Source organism: Phocoena sinus, chromosome 12 (genome assembly GCF_008692025.1).
Source record: "Phocoena sinus isolate mPhoSin1 chromosome 12, mPhoSin1.pri, whole genome shotgun sequence".
NCBI lineage: Eukaryota > Metazoa > Chordata > Mammalia > Artiodactyla > Phocoenidae > Phocoena > Phocoena sinus.
The window spans coordinates 26,883,418-26,906,449 of record NC_045774.1 but is presented as its reverse complement, the minus strand read 5'-3'; the positions used below and the strand labels follow the sequence as shown (position 1 = coordinate 26,906,449).

Sequence of the window (23,032 nt, the reverse complement as noted above, 5' to 3'; positions counted from 1 at the left end):
CATTCCTATACACTAATGATGAAAAATCTGAAAGAGAAATTAAGGAAACACTCTCATGTACCACTGCAACAAAAAAGACAAAATACCTAGGAATAAACCTACCTAGGGAGACAAAAGACCTGTAAGCAGAAAACTGTAAACACTGATGAAAGAAATTAAAGATGATACCAACAGATGGAGAGATATACCACGTTCTTGGATTGGAACAGTCAATATTGTGAAAATGACTATACTACCAAAGCAATCTACAGATTCAATGCAATCCCTTTCAAATTACCAATGGTATTTTCTACAGAACTAGAACAAAAAAGTCTTAAAATTTGTATGGAGACACAAAAGACCCCAAACAGCCAAAGCAGTCTTGAGGGAAAAAAACGGAGCTGCAGGAATCAGACTCCCTGACTTCAGACTATACTACAAAGCTACAGTAATCAAGACAATATGGTATTGTCACAAAAACAGAAACATAGATCAATGGAACAAGATAGAAAGCCCAGAGATAAACCCACGCACCTATGGTCAAATAATCTATGACAAAGGAGGCAAGGATATATAATGGAGAAAAGACAGTCCCTTCAATAAATGGTGCTGGGAAAACTGGACAGCTTCATGTAAAAGAATGAAATTAGAACACTCCCTAACACCATACACAAAAATAAACTCAGACCTGAATGTAAGACCGGACACTATAAAACTCTTAGGGGAAAACATAGGAAGTACATAAGTACATTTGACATAAGTCACAGCAAGATCTTTTTTCATCCACCTCCTAGAATAATGGAAATAAAAACAAAAATATACAAATGGGACCTAATAAACTTAAAAGCTTTTGCACAGCAAAGGAAACCACAAACAATACAAAAAGACAGCCGTCAGAATGGGAGAAAATATTTGCAAATGAATCAACAGACAAAGGATTAATCTCCAAAATATATAAACAGCTTATGCAGCTCAATATTAAGAAAACAAACAACCCAGTCCCAAAATGGGCAGAAGACCTAAATGGACATTTCTCCAAAGAAGACATAAAAATGGCCAAGAAGCACATGAAAAGCTGCTCAACATCACTAATTATTAGAGAAATGCAAATCAAAACTACAATGAGGTATCACCTCACACCAGTTAGAATGAGCATCATCAGAAAATCTACAAGCAACAAATGCTGGAGAGGGTGTGGAGAAAAGGGAACCCTCTTGCACTGTTGGTGTGAATGTAAATTGATACAGCCACTATGGAAAACAGTATAGATGTTCCTTAAAAAGCTAAAAATCGAATTACCATATGATCCAGCAATCCCACTACTGGGCATATACCCAAAGAAAACCATAATTGAAAAAGACACATGCACCCCAATGTTCATTGCAGCACTATTTACAATAGCCAGGTCATGGAAGCATCCTAAATGCCTATCGACAGACAAATGGATAAAGAAGATGTGGTACCTATATACAATGGAATATTACTCAGCCATAAAAAGGAACAAAATTGGGTCATTTGTTGAGACGTGGATGGATCTAGAGACTGTCATACAGAGTGAAGTAAGTCAGAAAGAGAAGAACAAATATCGTACATTAACACATATATGTGGAACCTAGAAAAATGGTACAGATGAACCAGTCTGCAGGGCAGAAATAGAGACACACATGTAGAGAACAAATGTACGAACACCAAGGGGGGAAAGCGGGGGTGGGGTGGTGGGGTGGTGGTGGGTGAGTTGGGAGATTAGGATTGACATGTATACACTGATGTGTATAAAATCGATGACTGATAAGAACCTGCTGTATAAAAAAATAAATTAAATAAAATTTTTTAAAAAATAAATAAAGTAATTAAAAAAAAAACCAAAACTGAAACCCCGACCAACTCAACTCAGTTGTGGTTTTTGAGGTAATCATCTTCTCACCCTGCCTGGCTAACAGAGGAAAGTAAGAGCCTTCTATGAGAGAAAATAAAATCTCCTCAGTCTCAATAATTCTTAAATACAAAATATATGGCATACAATAAAGTATTATGAGACATGCAAAGAGTCAGGAAAATGTGACCAATAAACAAAAGAGCAAAACAGACAAGAGACCAGCCTCACAGATAATTCAGATGTTGGAGTTTGTAGACAAGAACTTTAAATAATTATTACAAATATGGTGAAGAAAATTAAGAAAGAAATGGACAAATGAATGAAAAGAGAAACAATTTTAACAGAGTTGAAATCTAAAAAGAGAGAATCAAATAATCTAGAACTAAAATGTACAATGCCTGAAAATAAGAATTCATTGTATGTGTTTAATAGCAGACGACGCAGCAGAAGATAGATTTGGTGAAATGACAAAAACAGGTCAATAAAAAATATCAAAACTGAAACAGGGAGAGAAAAAGGTAGGGGAAAAAACAAAACAGAGCATAAGAGACATGTGAGATATAGTTAAATGGTCTAACATATGTATTACTGTAGCCCCAGGAAGAGGAAAGAGAGAATACAGAACACAAGAAATATTTGAAGACATAAGGCCAAAGATATTCCAAACTGTTGAAAACATTAACCCACAGATCCAAAAAGGTCAGCAAACTTCAAGCACGATAAAATAATAAGTACAGCCTAAATGTTGAAACCAAAGACACAGAGGAAAATCTTAAAATCAGCCAGAAAGAAAAAGATACATTACTTTCCAAGGAGCAATACAATTGAGAGCTGACTTTGCAATACAAACTATGGAAGCCAAAAGATAATGCAACAACATCCTAAGAGTGATAAAAGGAAAAAGAAAAGGTGTAAGAAAGATGTGTTCATACAAACAAAAACTGGCAGAATTGGTTGCCAGCAGATCCATATGACAGAAAATACTAAACGTATTCAGGCTGAAGAGTAGTGATTCCAGTTGGAAGCACTGAACTGCAGGAAGAGCATCAGAAAGGGTAAATATTTGACTATATATAAAAGATATTAACTAAACTATTAAATATTTACACTGCTCTAAGTTTCTTTCCTTGTTCAGGAAGTGGTATAGTACAAATTTAAGGTAGACTGTAAAAGCCAAGGATGTGGATTGTCACCTCTAGGGAACTACTAAAAGCATAACATAAAAAGTATTACTAAAATGTTAATAAATGATAAAATGTAATACTAAATTAATCGAAAAAATGGAGGGAATGGAGGATTAATGGAACAAAGAAGATATGAAATAAATAGAAAATAAATAGCAGGATGGTAAGACATAAGCACAACTACCAGTTACCACATTAAATGTAAATGACCTAAACATTCCAAATAAAAAAGACTTCTCAAATTTGATTTAAGAACAGTGGAAAAAAAGAAAAAAGAAAGAAACAACTATAATGCATTTAAAAGAGACACACTTTAAATATAAGGATACAGTCAGGTTGAACGTAAAACGATGCATAAAGATGTATCACTCAACTACTAACCAAAAGAAATCTGTTGTGATTATATATTAATATCAGACAAAACTAACTTTAAGGCAAACATGATTGCAAGATATAAGGAGGAACATTTCATAATGATAAAAGGGTAAGATCAACAGGAAGATTTATAATCCTAAACACACTTGTTAACATGGATTCAAAATACATAAAGCAAAAACTGACAAAACTAAAAAATAGACAAATCTACATTCATAGTGGGAGATCTCAAAACACCTGTCTCAGTGATGATCAAACAGGCAGACAAAAAATATCAGTGAAGATGGAGAAGATTTGAATAACATGATTAATCAAGTTAATCTACCTGACTTATGTGGAACACTACACCCAACAACAGTGGACTATATCCTGGGCTATAAAGGCACCTCTCATAGAAATAGAATTAAACTAGAGAACAAGAAAGAAAGATATGTTTGTAAATTGGGCACCTACTTCTGAAGAACCCAGGGGTCGAAAAAGTCACACTGAAAATTAAAAGGTATTTGATCTGAACAATATTGAAAGTTCAATACATCAAAACTTCTGGGATGCAGAACAATTTTTATCTTTAAATGCATATGCTGGGAAGGGAGCAAGGTTGAAAAATCAATGCTCTAAGCTTCCATCTAGAAATATAACAGCATATATTCCCACACAAAGTGGAAGGAGGGTATAATAAAGGAAAGAACAGAAATCAATGAAGTCGAAAATAGATGTGCAATAAAGAAAATCAACAGTGCCAAAAGTTGGTTCTAGGAGAAGATAAATAAAATTGCTAAACTCCTAGGTAGGTAGACTGCTCATAAGAGAGAGAAAGAGAATACAAATTACTCTTATTCAAAAGTATCAGAAATGAAAAGTGGGACATTAGTATAGGTCCTACTAGCATTAAAAAGAAACTAAAAGTATATTTGGAATAACCTTATCCCAATAAATACGACAACTTAGGTGAACTGGAAAATTTTCTTGAAAATCACAGATTAGCATGACACAAGAAAAAGAAAGGAAACTGAATAGTTCTATATCTATTACAGAATTTATAGCAATCTGAAATTATTCTTTTTATCATCTATCTCCCACTATAGAATGTATGCTCTCTGAGAGCAGGGACCTTGTCCGTCTTGTTGAGTACTAAATCTCCAATGCCTGATCCATCAGGACGCCTGACTCATTGCAGGTGGTAACAAAATACTTGCTGAATGAAGAAAACCTGTATCCACTTCTTACCAAGAGCCAGGCTGAGACAAGTGATAAATACAGCAGGTCATATAAAATTCAAATAATCTATTCACTTCCCTAGTAATCTAAATCCTGACCTTGATAAGACCATAAGACCAGAAAGCTACATCCTTGGACCACATTACTAAATTGTGTACCATCTTCACCATATTACATTTTAATACTATTGGAATTCACTATTTAATAAAAAATATTGAAGATATTGTTTATATAGTTTTCATTGCTGCCTACTTAGAGTCTTACATGAGAAGCTCCTTTAATTTATTGCTAGGGAGAGTATAGTCTCCTCTGAAGAAGTGCCATATGATTCACTTTTCATGCTGTTATTAAAAAGCTTATTTTAAAGAGCACGTTGATCCTTATCACTGGAGTATCTGTGTTCCCTGGTGCTAACTTTCCATATATATTTTATCATTTCACTGTTTTTTGTTTTTTGCGGTACGCGGGCCTCTCACTGTTGTGGCCTCTCCCGTTGTGGAGCACGGGCTCCGGACGTGCAGGCTCAGCGGCCATGGCTCACGGGCCCAGCCGCTCCGCGGCATGTGAGATCTTCCAAGATAGGGGCACAAACCAGTGTCCCCTGCATCGGCAGGCGGACTCTCAACCACTGCGCCACCAGGGAAGCCCTCACTGTTTTTTTAAAATTCAAACTTGATAAAAATAAATATAGATGCTACAATAATGAAACCATCCATTTCACCTGAAGATGATAAATTAGTCATTTTAGGGTAAATGTGCCAAGTATCAACAGCAAATCCCAGGGGCTTGCAAGTTTCTGTATCAGCTGGCTCAGCTCTGCCGGACATTGTTCTCCCTCTGGGACCCAGCCTGAAGGAGGGGCTTTCCCCAGAAAATGGCTAAGGAAAAGTAAACCTGGCACAGCCGCGACATAGCTTTTAAAGCTTCTGCTGATAAAGAGTATCAACCAACACACATACCCGAACCTGGTGTCATGTGGTGGGAATATATCATCTTCCTATGAACAGGGACAGTGTATTTCTAACAATAATACAATATAGCCCTGATGATATTCTCTACCACAGGAAGCTGTGGGTACCACCAGATAGTAAAAGAAACAATAACAGTAGCTGCCTATCATGACTGGGCACCTACTCGGTACAGGCATTGTACTTGACACTTCGAGCATAATATTTCTAATTCTGACAACTCTTTAAGGTAGGAAGGATTCTCTCAAGTTTACTAATCAGAACATTGAAGCATGGAAATAGTCAGTCACGCAATTTAAAAGCGGTTGAGCAGGAACTTTACCCAATTCTGCTGGATTCCAAACCTGAGCCCTCTTCTCTGTATGACTCTACTTAACCTTTGGTGTGTGTTTAAAAAATTTTTTTTTAGTCCTTTTTCATTACCTCTGCTTTTGTTTTTGCTTTTTAGTAAAAGGGAGTTGGGTGAAATAGGAAGAATAATAATGAGAAATAAAAATAGAACTGCTTTTATATTAAGGATAAAGCTTGGATTCCATATACTACAGAAACAGGTATTGATATATTCTTGGAAAGAATGGTGTTAGTCACAAAATGTATTTGATCAATCTTATTAGACTATAGACTAATATTTTTAAAAGACTGATATGGCAATACTGCTGAATGTGCCCATAAAAATGCACCAAAGACATTTCATGTCATTGAAAACTTTACAGTTTAACTAGCAAGAGGATAAATGAACATGAACAATATGTTAGTCCTTACGTAAAGAAATCTATAAACAGTGATTAATAGTGTAAAACTATCTATAAAAATAGAGAAGTAAAATGATTAGAGGTAAGTGAAGCTAAATTAAGACTTCATGAAGGAAACAAATCTTAAGGATGGAACCAGGCATCTTAAGAAAATTCTAGTGAGTATATTTGAGTAACTGTATGAAGTTATTTCCACTATTGTTGATTTTTTTCTATTTTAGTACTCAATATTTGTTGAAAGAGGATAAATAATTTGTATTCTTCAACTCATTATTACATTGAAGACTTGCAAAGCTTTTGTTCAAGTTTTCAAAGCAGCAGATTTTTGTTCAAGGGCTGCCTTACATCAGCACTATTTGTCACCTGATTGTAAGCTAGCTCTAAAAGAGCTAAGTACTTGACAATGGAGTGATGCGCTCTTTATAATAAAGACATAGCTCACTTTCTGCATCTGTACTGAGCTGTTCAACAAAGTCAAGAATAAAGAAAATATTCTTGAATCAATTGTTTCGAGCTAAAGAGCATCTACTTTCCATCAAAGAAGAAACTGAGCTCAACTCAAGCTCCTTCTCTTTAGCTGTCATTTTCCTTCTTTGTGATACAACAGCTGTGATTCTTTCTGTGAGACACACAAGTAATTAAATTAGAATTTCACGGTGCCTTACATCTCCAGGGATATTTCTGAAATTATCACTCGTAAAATAACTCAGAGGTAAAGCAAGACAGCATGGGATGAAAACTAGTGCCAAATCACTCTGTTGATCTGATCTGGAGATGGTGGGGAAACCCTCTCCAATTCAAACCACTTATTTGCATATGATCTTTATTATTAAAGAAAAGTCAGGATGAAAAATCTAAAAACTCAAAATTCTAACTACCTTCTTTCAGTCCTTTTACTATTTGCATATTTTTTTCCACAAAAAGAGAATCATGCTATTTTAATAATCTGTTTTTTAATTTTCACATGATATCATGAAGCATGTTACTGTTAAATATTTGTTTAAAACCACAGTTTTCTGGACTTCCCTGGTGGTCCAGTGGTAAAGAATCCACCTTCCAATGAGGGGACACAGGTTCGATCCCTGGTTGGCGAACTAAGATCCCTCATGCAGTGGGACAACTAAGCCCGAGTGTCACAACTACTGAGCTCGCGTGCCTCAACTAGAGCCCGTGTGCCACAAACTACAAAGCCCACGTGCCCTGGAGCCCGGAGGCCACAACTAGAGAGAAGGCCTGAGTGCCACAACAAAGAGCCCATGCGCCGCAATTAAGACCCGATGCAGCCAAAAAATTTTAAAAAAAAAGGAAGAAAGAAATTCACAAAACCCAAATTTTCTTCTGGGCATATACTCAAAAGAATTGAAAGCAGGACTCAAACAGATATTTGTACACCCATGTTCATAGCAGCATTTATTCACAATAGCCAAAAGGTGGAAACAAACCCAAGTGTCCACTGACAGGTGAATGGATAAACACCATGTGGTATATACATAAAATGGAAGACTATTCAGCCTCTAAAAAGGAAATTCAGACACATGTTACAACATGGTGAACCTTGAGAACATCATGCTAAGTGAAATAAGCCATTCACAAAAAAGACAAATACTATATGATTCCACTCATATGAGATACTTAGAGTAGTCAAACTCAGAGAGACAGAAAGAAGAATGGTGTTTTCCAGGAGCTAGGGGGAGGGGAGAATCGACAGCTGTTTAATGGGTACAGACTTTAAGTTCTGCAAGTTGAGAAGGCTGTGGGTGAGCAGTGGTGATGAGAGCACAGCAGTGTGAATGTACTTAATGCCACTGAATCATACACTTAAAATGGTCAAAATGGTAAGTTTTACTTATGTGTATTTTTACCACCAACACACACAACTCTGAACGAATGATATTCCATCACTCGGGGATGTTATCCTTCCATTCAACATTTTCCCTACTGTTGGACATTTAGGTTTCTTCCAATTTTTCATTACCATACAATTCAGCGTAGGAACATTGTAAACACATCTTTGTTTCCATATCTGCTATTTTTTTAGGATAGTTTACGAAGTACATAACTGGATTAAAGACCATGAATTATTTCAAGGCTCTTGATACATAATGCCAAACTGCGTTCCAGAAAGTTCTTACCAATTCACATTCCTGAGAGCAGTATAGGTGAGAGACTTTTATATCGCACCCATGCCAAATTAAAGTATTCTCGTCTCTTTTCATTCTTGCTAGTTGATAACAAGAAAACACAGCTCAGGACTTTAGTGGGCACTTACTTGATTGCTCCCGAGAGTGAAGAGTTCTCATATGTTTATGATCAATCCAAACTCATCCTTCCAATAACTGCCAATTCCCTCAAATTAAAATGCAAAACCCATATTCTAAGAAGGCTGGGAAGATGGGAGGAGACAGATTCGGGAAAGCTCTGAAGGGGAGGTAGGGCCAGGGGTTTAAACTTATTCTTTAAAGATATGAAGAGCAGTAAAGGTTTAGGAAGAAGAGACTGACAGCAAAATACAGGGAAAGTCCAAACATTTAATAAAAAAGGAACAGTCATATTATCAATTATGGTTAATTTATTCAATAAAATGGATCCACTAAGCAAAATTTCCAGGGACAAAGAACTCTGCATAGTTGAAAAACTCCCCAAGCAATTCTGATATCCAGCCAGGCCTGGAAACAATTGCTTTGGTTCACTAAGTGAAATCACCCCTATTCTTCCAAATGCTCCTTCCTTCTCATCATAATGCCTGGCAAACATCTAGTTCTCTCACTCATCCCTCTGACGACTGGGTTACAGAAAGCAAGCCTTAGTTTCTCTCCTTAGGTGCATAATGCTCATTAGCCACAATTAGAAAACCTCCACAGTGACTTATTCAATGTGACCATTCTTGGACTTCGACTTGGTCATGCCACAACAGAGCTTCACGCAATCTGTCATCTGTTGAATCCCATATTAAATCAAGGTCAAGGCCTGAGAGCAATGCACCAGGGCACTTGTTTACAAAGCAATCATGGGCACACTCTGTGTTTTACCCAAGTCTCCAGGTCATCCTGGAATTGCTGGTCCCTTAAGAGCCATCTACATCTGGACACCAATGAGCTGGGTGTCACGCTGAGTTATGAAGAACTCTTCAGGTTTTGTGCTCTAAGGACAAAAATCATCCAAAATTTGGAAACTCACTTATAGAGACAACCAAGGACTAAACAAAAATGTCAGTGAAATAATGTTGAGATAAAACTCTGGGAGGGGGGAAGAGGGTGGTAGAAATAGAGATAACACAGAGAAAGATATCTCAAAGCCAAGAACAACAAAAAAAAGGGCTAATCTGGCAAATGGAAAATAGACATTGGTCTTTATTTGTATGTTGAATGGTTTGTTACATAACTCTTCCAAAGTAAAGCCAACCCCATTAATCATGTAAAAACTAAACAGTTATTAGGCACGCATGACTGTTTGAATAGCACTGTCACTGACGTAAAAGAAAATTAGTTGATAAGGCAAAGCTGTCTGTTCTTTCCCAAGTTACTATGGAAAAATGAACGTATTAATGCTAAAAACAGACTTAATGCTTTTAATTTCCTGGCTACAGATCTTTTTTGGTATTACAGAAAAAATGCCCTGTTGTTTGGCATTACAACAGGGAGACATGATTATGCTAATACAGTATAGGTACCTAATTCCCTTTCAAAATTCTGAAAATGACTTCCTATCTCCCCTCAAGAATACCATGATCTCTAAAACCAAATATGATTTCAAGCAATCAGTGCCTATCCCAGGTGACCCCATGACAGCTATGGTATTGACACATGAAATTCTAGCAAGTCCTATGTACAAAGGATACAGACTCTCTTTTCCCTCATTAGCTAAAATGTTCAACTAGATCCAGAAATAAGAGAAAGGAAACTCAGGCATATTTTGGGAAAAAGGAATCTAATCAATATCCATTAATCTAGTCAATGTCTATTTTGAACATGGATAAATATAACATTATATAAAGAAATACAAAATATTTTCTCATATTATATACTAAGGATATAACTCTAAGGGCCTACTAAATTCCAGGACTTGAACATATGTTGCTTCATTTAATCTCTCAAACAGAGCATCTATTCCTCCTAAAGTGATGAGTTTAAACCATTTGTAATAATGCCATCTTCCTTGCTCGTGACTTGTGTAGTGCTGTGGTGATGATGAAATACTAGAAGCATAAAGAAATGTAAGGAAAGTGTGGGGTAGGTTTTTAGCAGTGTTTTCTTAGTCCTAAGAAAAAGATACAAAAAGTGATGGCCTACTTTTCTCCCGTCTCAGACCTGGCATAGCTAAGTTTGATACCTGAAATGGACACAGCCCCTTACAACTCTAAGAAGACTGAGGGCAGAGCCACCCACAGCAATAACAAGGAAACAGACTTGGCTGACATTTTTAAGCTGCCGAGTCAACCTAAACCAGACCCAGCCCTATTTCTGGACTTCATGTTTTAGAAGTTACATTTTCTTATTGCTTAAGCCCATTGGAGTAAGGTATTCGGCTACTTTTAGGATGCTAAGAACACTTCTAATTCATCTAGGTACGTATTATTCTTATTTTTCAAATAAGAAAACTGAATTTCCTAAAGGTTAAGTAATTTACCTAAGATCACACTGTTTCCAAGTACTGAGTCAACATTTATTTCATGCCGGTCTCCCAAAAGTCCAGGCCTCCTCAACAAAACAGTACAGATATTCCTAGAAATGTTTGTTCCTGGAAATTCCAGGAAAGTGAGCCTAGGATGTAGTAAAAACAACACTGGATCTGAAAAAATTGTACTTGAAATTTTATTAATCACAAAACATCAAGAAATTCACTTAAGTTCTTTGAGTTTCACTTGCCTTAGTTGTAAAATGGAAAGAAAAATGTCAGCCTTGCCTACTTTACAAGGTGTGTTAAGCCTCCAGTGGTTAATAACATATACAAAAACCTTATGTGAACTCTAAGCGATTGATTATTATTTCTACCTATTGAACAAATACTGCATATATCAAAATGTTCTAAGTCATTCTACATATGAATTCAGCATAACTTCTTTGTGGTTATGTCTTTTTCAGATTAGGTTAAAAAAGAAGTTATAGAGATAATCTTGACAATGAACCTTCCATGACCTCCAAGTCATGGTCCATAATATTGCCTTGGGTCATTCCATTTCAGTCTGTCACTTCAGAAACTCCGTGGGTTTTGTTTCCTGCGTTTTTTTGGGTTTTTTTGGTTTTTTCGGATGTAAGTCTAGGCTCTTGGGTCACAATATTTCCTTTGAAAGCTGGCTATCCTCCCAGCTTCACTCTCTTGCCTTGCTCTGTTTTTTTCGTTTTTTTTTGGCCACACCTTGCAGCATGTGGGATCTTAGTTCCCCTACAGGGGATCGAACCCACGCCCCCTGCAGTGGAAGCTGAGTCCTAACCACCAGACCGCCAGGAAAGTCCCGACCTTGCTCTTGATTCTATAGTAGCACCAAACATCCTCAAACCAGCACTTATGACAGGTACCACTGCTGCTTTCTTTAACTTGTATTTAACTTTATATTGACAAGCCATGATAAAAAAGCTACAACCGTTTAATGACTGAAAGTCAAACTCAGTTTAGTTACCTAAAGATCAAAGAGGTACTTTTCATACCTTAACTTGGATTATAGAAACTTACATACAGAAAAAAATTAGCATTATTTTAGCCATCTGCAAGAGCTTCAGTGACCAAAAATAACTAAGGAAGTGACAATGAAAAACATCAAATGTTAGAGAACTACTCTTTTTTTATACTTAAATCAGCAGGATGTGTTCCTTTAAACCACTCACCCTCTGTCCCAGATAAGCTTCAACAAGTAAAGTTTGTTCTACAACATATTACTATTCTCCAAACTTAAAAAAAATCTAAACCATAAACTTCTTTCTTATTTTGTATTTTTGCATTCTGAATCCCAAGTAAACCTCTCAGAAAATAGACCTGCATTAGAAGATCTCCCAAGAAGTAAAAAAAGTGCCCTGATAATAGTACTCATACCAAATACAATGAATGCTCAGAGGAGTGTCAAGCTTTCTCCCTGTGGTGTAAGTCAGGAACAGTAAACTCATTAAAGATGTTAAAAAGGGAAATTTCGGGACTTCCCTGGTGGCGCAGTGGTTGGGGGTCTGCCTGCCTATGCAGGGGACACGGGTTCGAGCCCTGGTCTGGGAAGATCCCACATGCCGCGGAGAAACTAAGCCCGTGCACCACAACTGCCAAGCCTGAACTCTAGGGCCCACGAGCCACAACTACTGAGCCCACACACCACATCTGCTGAGGCTTGCGTGCTCTAGAGCCCGTGCTCCGCAACAAGAGAAGCCACCGCAATGGGAAGCCCGCGCACCACAACGAAGAGTAGCCCCCACTTGCCACAACTAGAGAAAGCCCGCACTCAGCAACAAAGACCCAACACTGCCAAAAATAATAAATTAAAATAAATTAAAAAAAAAAGAAGAAGGGAAATTTCAAGAAAGAGCTCTAAGTGCCATTGTAATCCCAACAGCTTGGGGCTCTTTTTCTATTGAGCTGAAGCTCTTATCCTAAACTTCCCATGCTCAGTAGATGACTGTCCATTCAAGCCAACAGAAAATGATTCAGGCTATGGAAACTGTCCATGGAAAGAAGCTTTAGGGACTGACTGCCTGCCACTCATTCCTTATCTCATCGCGGCACTTGACGAGTGAAAGCTTAGAGGACTATGGGTCAAAAAAGGTCAGTTGCAACAACTCTCTGGGACTCAGGAAATGCATAATCCTGGGTAAGTCTGACCAGATGCCTAATAACCTCGGTAATGCCCTCTTAGGTCAGCACCTTGACAATGTGCTTTTACTTCTCAGCTCTAACAGAAAGGGAGGTTACAGATGATGCCAACACACCAACACGAATGAGTGTGTTTGCAGGACTGTGGGAGTTGGATTGAAACACTAAGAAATACTGAAGTGGCTTTACAAGTGTGAGGGCATGAAAAAACACCCATTTTAAAATAGGGGGGAATTGTTCTTAACGACCTGTAGGACAAATGGGTATGATGATAATAATGGAAGGTTATAGACGGATAATCTATAGTAGAAGTGACATTCTTATATTACTTGATAGATCAGTGAGTGACACACCCAGGTCAACTCCTAAGGCTCTTCCCATGAAAAGGCTTTGAGTTCTAACTGCTTTCACTGTTCTTACTAGAAAATTAATGAGGGCTTCCCTGGTGGCGCAGTGGTTGAGAGTCCGCCTGCCAATGCAGGGGACACAGGTTCGAGTCCTGGTCCAGGAGGATCCCACGTGCTGCGGAGCAGCTGAGCCCGTGCGCCACAACTACTGAGCCTGCGGTCTAGAACCTGTGTGCCACAACTACTGAGCCCACGTGCCTAGAGCCCGGCTCTGCGGCGAGAGAGGCCACCACAATGAGACGCCCGCGCACCGCAGTGGGGGGTGACTCCCTGCTTGCCGCAACTAGATAAAGCCCGCACAGCAACAAAGACCCAACACAGCCAAATATAAATAAATAAAATAAATTTAAAAAAAAAGAAAATTAATGAATAGCTTAAAATGAAATAATAAAAAACTGACATCTTCAATTTGACCTGAAAACTTTGAACACAAAGATCTTTTGAGAGACAGTTAATGTAGTTAATGTTCCTCAGCTAAATGGGAACCATTGAAAAGGAGCCAGAACTGGGAAGTATAGAAAGTTAAAACAAAAACACAACCAGAAAAAAAAACACTTGTGTTCCTTTATTGAACTTTATGTGACCTTGAAAGCTCTCAGTAGTCTAAATTGTTTGGTTTTTCAAATGGGGAAACACTTCTATTTTATTCCTGTGCACGAGGCACATTAACTTCATAAGATGTTTTCCATTTGAATCTGCTGACCATGAAAATCAGGCTTTTAAAAATTACCTATGCATTTCATTATCACTGCCAAATCAAAGCATTTATACCAGCACAGTGCTTCCAAATATCAGATTCTAATTCTCCTACAATTAAGAATCTTCTAAAAGTGGAAATCTTCTGGTAATAGAAAGGATGCATAGTTACATTTCTCTTTTGTAATATCAGGGGAAAAATTGGTTAAGAGAAATGGTAAAACTCTCTGAATTGCAGTAACAATTTATAATACAAACTTAAAAGTCCAAACCAAAGCTGTCAATGAAAATCTAGGAAGTTTTCCTCCCTTATTATAACCTATTATCCCAATTTCAGGCCACCATTAAACTGCTAAGGTGATACAAGATTTTGAAACGTTAAGATTTCTGTTTCACAATTTTAAAAAAGTTATGCTCTCATAACACCTGAACTAAGTCAACCTCCTTTTTTTTTAAAATTGAAGTATAGTTGATTTACAATGCTGAGTTAATTTCTGCTGTACAGAAAAGTAATTCAGTTATACATGTATATATATGTTCTTTTTTATATTCTTTTCCATTATGATTTATCATACGATATTGAATATAGTTCCCTGTGCTACACAGTAGGGCCTTGTTGTTTATCCATTCCATACATAATTACATCTGCTAACCCCAAACTTCAAATCCATCCCTTCCCCAACCCCCTCTCCCTTGGCAACCACAAGTCAGTTCTCTACATCTGTGAGTTTGTTTCTGTTTTGTAGATGGGTACCCTGTGTGTCATGCTTTACATTCCACATATAAATGATATCATATGGTGTTTGTCTCTTTCTGTAAGTCAGCCTCCTTTAATATTTTTTTTAAATCAGGCACTCTTTGGGGAACATTTTAGAAATACTAAAAAGTACAGAAGGATAATATAAGCGACACTTCCCACTGATATACCCATCACTCAACTTAAGAAATAAAATGTTTTAAATATTCTTGCAGCTGCATATGAAGCATTTCACGATCCCGTTTTACTCCTTCCCCACTGGTAACTATTCTACTGAATTGGGAATTTATGATGTACATTCATGTGTCTCAACTTTTACTAGATGTGTATGACTGTTTTTACAGTTTCTATAGACGAAATCATACTCTATGTATCCTGCCATTTGGTTATTTTGCTCAACTCTTTTAAGATTGTTTTTTTTTATGTTTTAACTTTTATGTAGAGAAACTTCAAGAATTTCTCTAGGGTATAAACTAGGAGTAGATCTGCTGGATCTAGGGAAGGCTAACTGTCAACCTTCCTTGATAATACCAAAATCTTTAAGTAGTCATAAGATTTTCTACCACAACCAGCAGTGGACTAGGACTCCCATTTCTCAAACATCCTTGCCAACAACTGACAATGTCAAATTCATAAATTTTTGTTAATCTTCATAGTGTAAAATGCTTTGTCTGTTTTAGCTCGTAGGTAGAGCGTTTTTTGTATTTTTTTAAAATATGTTTGTTGGCCATTTGTGACTCCTCTTTTGTGAGTGATCTGTTCTTCTCCTATGCCCATTTTTAATCTTTTTTCTTTCTTTCTTAAGTATTTTTAGGAGTTATTTATATATATTGAATATAAATCCCATATTGGTTACATGCATTGCTCTCTGCCTGTGTTTTACTTTTTTACTTTGTTGATGATATCTTTTCTATGTATTCATAAATATTTTTACCATTTCCAGTGCTCTACATGCCTTCTAACAGATCCATGTTTCCATCTGGTATCATTTCCCTTCAACCTAAAGATTTTCCTTTAACATTTTTTGTAGTAAAGGTCTGTTGGCAACAAATTATCTCAGTTTTTATTTATCAAGAAATATCCTTGGGAGCTTCCCTGGTGGTGCAGTAGTTGAGAGTCCGCCTGCCGATGCAGGGGACGCGGGTTTGTGCCCCGGTCCGTGAAGATCCCATGCACCGTGGAGCGGCTGGGCCTGTGAGCCATGGCCGCTGAGCCTGCGTGTCAGGAGCCTGTGCTCTGCAACGGGAGAGGCCACAAAAGTGAGAGATCCACATACGGCCAAAAAAAAAAAAAAAAAAAGAAATATCCTTATTTCACCCTCACTTTTGAAAGACAATATCACTGGGTAGAGAATTCTTGGTTGACTGTTTTCTGCTTTAAGTACTTTAAAGATGTTATTCCATTGTCTTTGGCTTCCTTCTGATTAAAAGTCAGAACTCACTCTTTCCCTTGGATATAACGTATCTTTTTTCCTGGCTGTGTTTATGATATGTTCTTTAATTTTGTTTTACAGGAATCTGACTATGAGGTGCTGAGGAATAGATTTCTTTGTATTTACCCTGCTTGGGTTTTTGCTGAGCTTCCTAGATCTGTGGGCTGTTTTTGTTTGTTTGTTTGTTTGCTTGATCAGATTTGGTTAATATTTGGTCACTAATTCTTCAAATATTTTTCCTGATATATCATCTCTCTTCTCTACTTCTCAGACTCCAATAACGTATGTTAGACTGCTCAATGCTATTCCACAGGTCACTGAGACCATTAATTTCTTTCTCAATCTTTTTCTTTTCTCTGTTTCAGTTTGAATGATTTCTAATCACCTGTTTTCAAGTTTATTGATCCTTTCTTGTATTGTGTCCTATTTATTAATCCCATTAGATGGAATTTTGACTTTGAATACTATATTTTCAGTTCTAGAATTTCCATTTGGTTCTTCTCCAGTTTACATTTATCTCCTATAATTCTTCATATTTTCACCCATAATATCCATCTTTTCCAGTAGTCTCTTCAACATATTTATCATTGTTATTTTAATATCCTTCTCTGCTAATTCCAAAATCTTTGTTGTCTGTGGGTCTACTTCTATTGACTGATTTTCTTTTCACTATGGATCATACTTTCCTATCTCTTCACAAATCTAGTAGCTTCTGATGGTGTAGTAGACATTTTGGATGATATGTTGTAGAGAGTTTGGATTCTGTTATCTTCCTCTTAAAAGTGTTGAATTTTGTTCCAACACACAAATAAATCACTGGCAGTTCACCTTGTTCATGTGGAGTCTTGGTTTTAGGTTTTATTAGGGTGGCTCTGTTTTGGTTTTCCTCTTAATTTTCCTTAGTCCTGGGATGTAGTTTTTTTATTCTGAAGTCTTGGACCTTCTGGAGTTTCAGTGGAAAGCTCAAACTCTTTACCCAAGCCCCTTTGACTTGGTGAGGTTCAAACTCCAAACTCTGTCTCTCCTGCATTACACAACTGCTGAAATCTCTGTTCAGCTCCAGCCTTCTGGCTGCTATTTTCCACTGGACTCCTTTGAGTTTTACCCACATGTGCACATGTCAGGGGTCAGCCAAGAATGGAAGGGCAGTTTATACTTATATTTTGGGCTCTCTCTGTGGCTCCTTCATTTAGGGGGTCTATCACTCAATTTCCAGGCACTCTGGCAGCCTCAGACTAACTCCTCCAACCAGCGAAACTATGATTTTCATCTTAAATTCTAACCGCCCTGTGCCTGCAGATCAGAGAGCTCTCTCAAAGGAAAAAGCATTTAAAAGTGTATCTTATCTAATGTAGTACCCTTCATCTAAAGATCTAAAACTCTTCAGTTTCTTACTATCTTTAGTCACTCTTCAGTGCTTTCAAACTTTTTTTTAAGTGTTTTCCCAATGTTTATAATTGTTATTGGCAGGACGATCAGTGCAATAGAACCTACTCTTTCCAAAAGACAGAACCTTGATGAGCAGATGCAAATTTTAGTGGACTCTAGTTTTCCCAATCTTTTATGGTTTATGGTATTAAAAATACCTTGTTTAAGAAATTCTTTCCTAACCCAAAGTCATAAATTCAGTTTGTATATTTTATTCTAAAAATATTTTTTCTAAAGGTTTTTTTAAAAAAAATTTTAATCTTTAATTCACTTGGATTTTATTTTCTGTGCATGGGTTAGACTAGGGATTCATTTTTATTTTACAAGCAGATAAACAAATTTTCCCAGTACCATTCCTGAAGAGTCTATTCTTTCCACTCTGGCTCATGAAGCATACCATGTCATAAATCTAGTCTCAGATCTATATATCTCAGTCTGTTCCAGCCTCTCTTTTTGGTTCCAGTGTTTCATTTGTCTATGCTTGCACTCATATTGCAACATCTTAATTATTACATTGTTATAGTATGTCTTGTTATCTGGGAGACCAAGTCCCTCTACCTTGTTCTCCAAAATTGCTTTGCCCATTCTTGGCCCTTTAGTTTTTCAAATAAATTTTAGAATCAATTTGTTGAATTACATGAAAAGCCCTCCTGTGGAGAATTAACATCTTTAAAATATCAAGTCTTCTCATCCACAAACTTGGTATATATATATATATATATATATATATATATATATATATATATATTTTTTTTTTTTTTTTTTTTTTTTTTTTTTGTGATACGCAGGCCTCTCACTGTTGTGGCCTCTCCCGTTGTAGAGCACAGGCTCCGGACACGCAGGCTCAGAGGCCACGGCCCAGGAGCCCAGCCACTCCGCGGCATGTGGGATCCTTCCAGACCGGGGCACGAACCCGTGTCCCCTGCATTGGCAGGCGGACTCTCAACCACTGCGCCACCAGGGAAGCCCAAACTTGGTATATTTTTCCACTCAGGTCTTCTTTCATGTCTCTTGAATTTTCCCCCAAATTTTATTTTTATTGTATTATACTTTATAATATCTTTTTAAATTCTTTTTTCTTAAATCATTATCTTTTCAACCAATTTACCCCATTTTACTCTGCCTTATTAAATGAATTCCAACAAAATTATTTACTAAAGCTATAAATTGTGAGATTTATTTCATAATACACAATCAAAAGGATAATAACAATAATTTAACACTCATTTGCAAAGTTTTTTATGTTATGGATTTATCAAGTATCTTATCCTGTGCACTTACCAAGAAGCTCCATGGTCTCTACTTTCAGAATCCATGAAATTAGAGTCCAAAAACATATCTTTGTAGATTCGACCAACGAGGCAATACATATCTGAAGCAACTTGCCCTTCACTTTGCACCAGGGGAATCATAATGTCAAGAGCTTTTGCTCTATCTCCAGGGAGATTTCTCCTAAGGTAGAGGAGGGAAACATCATTGTTTCAGTATAGATTACAGAAGCAGTTTAGGTCAATTATCTTTTTAAAACTCTATTTAATATATTGATTCACATTAGTGAAGTTTGGCAAGATAAAAACAACAATTATATTTTGAGAGTCTTCTGTAAATCTTTTTATCCTATTGCATGTCTACTGCGTTTAACAAGGATTTCTTTTGAGTTGCTTTTCTGCTAATGGTGATAGATTTGTGCTTATCCATCCATAGTCCTTCCAATTTCCCTGCAGTCTCTTGCAAATTTAAGTTGATGGAGTGAGATTAGGAATGCAGTCTGTGGCCTTGAATGGGGTAGAGTCAAGGATCCAAACAGAGACAAAACCCTGATACTATAGGTTTCAATGGTTTTTACTCTGAAACACTGAGCAAACTAATTCACAGACAATACCAACAATCCAACTTTAACCCGAGTCACTTATTTTCTACACGTGACCAATTGATTATCTAAGCAAGCTGCTTTATATAGCTCATTTTAAAATCAGCGAGTACGTATAGATTGTTCTCAAAGATTAAAATTCTCTTAAGAATTGTTTCTTGAACCTTGAAAGCACTGTGCTAAGTGAAGGAAGCCAGTCACAAAGACTACCTGTGTATGAGCTCATCATATGAAATGTCCAGAGTAGGCAAATCTATGGAGACAGAAAGTAGATTTGTGGTTGCCTAGGTCTGGGGGATTTGAGAGGAAATGGGAGGGTGACCGCTAGTGGGGAGGGGGCTTTTTTTGGTGGTGATACAAATGTTTTAAAAGTCTTGGTGTTCATGGTCACACAACTCTGTTAATACACTAAAATCCATTGAATCACAGTACACTTTAAATAAAATTGTATGGTATATGAATTATATTTCAATAAAACTGCTATATAAAAAGAGTTATTTGTATTCTCAACTACTATTTTAAATCTTTCTGTGCGTGAAATTCCTTTTTACACTTTGTACTAAATACCTTGAGTTTAGAATAATGCTGCATACAAATACATTTATCATTTCATTCTATTCTATTTTAGGAAAGACAGAGACAAAATATGGATAAAGGAAAATATAAGAGGCTCTATGGACTTTCATTTTTCATTTCAATATAGAATATATTTCATTCCATCTTTCATTTCATCTTTCAAAAAGGATTTATTTGAAAACCAGTTGGAACAGATACTCTCTGGAGGTTTCATCTCACTCTGCCAAATCTAAAGAAAAAGATGTTTAATAAATGGGGAGATAAAATAGACTTTCATTATACATGTACTGATAAAGTTAGCAATTTCTAGAGTTTGGGTAGATAAAAAAGGAAACACACAATCTCTGGTTAAAGAGCATGCTGACTTTTCTTTGGAGACAAAGGCAGGAGAACCTAGTGATGAAGAACAGAAATACCAGCATCAGCTAGATCTGGGTTTGAGCCCCAGTTTTATGATATGCTTACTCCACCTCTTCAGTTTCCTCGTCGGTAAACTAATTAAGCCTTCATGGCAAATGAATGATAGATGTGAGGTCCCCTCCCTTTTTCTTTTTATCATTCTCTCCAGTTGTAGTAATTACATACATATTCAACTCTCCGCCATGGCAGAGAACAGCACAACTAAGTTTTGGACAGTTCAGTGCTCTAGGCCTCTCTATGGCCAGCACAGGGATGATCCTCCACGGTGACTTTGGGTAGAAAGTGGCACTGAGGCAGGTGCCAGCCATGATGCCAACAGAAGGCGTGGAGGCAGGACTGGAAGCAGCAGTGTTAGTCCTGGTCCTAGAAGATTCATGGACACATGACCTAAAATGTGGCCCACAGAGTTTTAATTATAATTAGGTATGTTCAGGGCAATCCCAGTGAACATATTTTCTGGCTAGGAATATGTTCACCTAGATATAACTATCCCTACTCTAGTTACTTTTTGTGTAAATAATCATTTGGCGTTGAGTATATTTAAAGATAACATCATATCCATGGAATTTAAAAAATCCTAAAAAATATATAAATAGTAAACACAAATTTTGACAGAGAAGAAAAAGAATTTTTAGAATTTAAATATACAAGCATTGAGGGACATTATTTTACTGACAAAAAAGAAAAAATCAGAATGCATGCTTCCTATATTTTACATGGTTGAAGTAGAAATATTAACATTACATTCTAATAGGGAGTGGTTGCAAGGCTATAGCAAAACATACCATAGAAAGAATACGGAGGTTAAAAAATAATATGTTAGCACATTGTGGATGGAAACTTTTTCTTCTTACCTATTCAGTGCAAATGCATAATGAAACTTCACATGGTGATGGGAGGCCAAATCAAAGGTTGGCAGCTTTTCTAAAGTCTCTACCAGCTTCACGATAGAATCATAGTCCTTTTAAACAAGAGGAGAATAACATAGAATTAAACCATTGGGAGAAAGTCCTGACAATGAAATGCCTTTGGCCAACCAGCTACCTGAATCTAAGAAGGGCATTAAAAAAAAGAACTAGAACCCACGGAATACTTTGAAGAATCTAAAACCAAGAAGAAACTGTTTGTTTAAATAAGGGGTTTGGATTATATAGATAAAACATTAGAAATATTGAGTTACCACATCTGACCTAAAAAACAATAAACCATCTAACATGGTAATACTGCATTGTCTAAATATGGGTGGTTTACTTCTCCCTGGAGCCAGATTCCTGGTATGCAGGGTCTTATCAATTACTTTTAGGGAAATAATTTCCAAAATATCAAGGACATGGAGCAACTAATTGAACTTCTGTGATAAGTAACAAAACTATTCCGTTTCAACACAAGTAAGCTCTCTAGTCATGGAATCCTAAGTGCCACACTTTTTCCACGTATGTGAATCTTTGTTGCCCACATGAAGCTTTACTCGGGCCTGAAAGGTTGGGAATAAGAAACCAGAAGTCGTTTAAAGTTTACTGTAAAACTCCAATAGCAAATCCCCAACTCAGGATTTCACTCTACTTACCATAATTTAAAAATTTTAAGACATCCCAATAAAAATAATATTGCATGTTCGTGCTTTCCTTTATATATTTTTAAAGTTATTTTTTAAATTAATCAATTGCACATTTCATACTTCTATCTAGTTAGGCCCAGCACTATCACTTTCAAGCAACACAAATTTCAGGAGTAAGAGAGATGTCTGGAAAGCTCTAAAAATTTCTGCTATTTGCCAAAACAAAGCTTTCACTTATTGACTGATGGGTGTGCCAGAGGCTAATGGAATAGAACAGGCTGTCTGCAGATTAGTTATGCACGCAAAGTTTTCTTTTTGTTCTTTTGGAGGAAAAAGTCAGACCTTTACCGTACAAGTCTTTCACAATCACTGATGGTTAACTTATATAAGTCTGTTTCATTTAGCATAAAATCTCTGGATGGAAAGCTTAGGAGAGTCAATAAAAAATTACATGTAGTGACATGAATGACTTAATAGCTAACTAAAACTGGATATTAACGCTCCCTCATTCCTCCAACGTGCTACATGACAAAGACGTGACTTTGAGCAGCTTCTCACCTGGATATCTCTGTAGGAAAGTAACAGATTTATGACAATATCTGCTGTCAGGACTTCGATATTATCCACTCGCTGTCGAATTCTTGCCAATTCAGCTGCCAGTTCTTTACCAGTGTATAAGTTACGAGCTTTCCTGATATCATTGAGTATAGATTCCCGGAAATACTGGCTGGTGGGAAAACACATTTT

At 36.8% G+C, this 23,032-nt stretch overlaps 1 protein-coding gene across 2 annotated transcripts in view; it reads right to left on the bottom strand.

Annotated features, from left to right (window-relative positions):
* Positions 1 to 23,032, bottom strand: part of MAP3K5 (mitogen-activated protein kinase kinase kinase 5) — a 224,254-nt gene that overhangs the window by 113,408 nt on the left and 87,814 nt on the right. For both annotated transcript variants that reach the window (XM_032651201.1, XM_032651202.1), the window contains exons 5-7: positions 22,844 to 23,012; positions 21,582 to 21,688; positions 19,143 to 19,313 (exon numbers count right to left, since the gene is read on the bottom strand). In XM_032651201.1, coding sequence (XP_032507092.1) covers positions 19,143 to 19,313; positions 21,582 to 21,688; positions 22,844 to 23,012 — 447 coding nt within the window. The remainder of the gene's footprint in view (positions 1 to 19,142; positions 19,314 to 21,581; positions 21,689 to 22,843; positions 23,013 to 23,032) is intronic.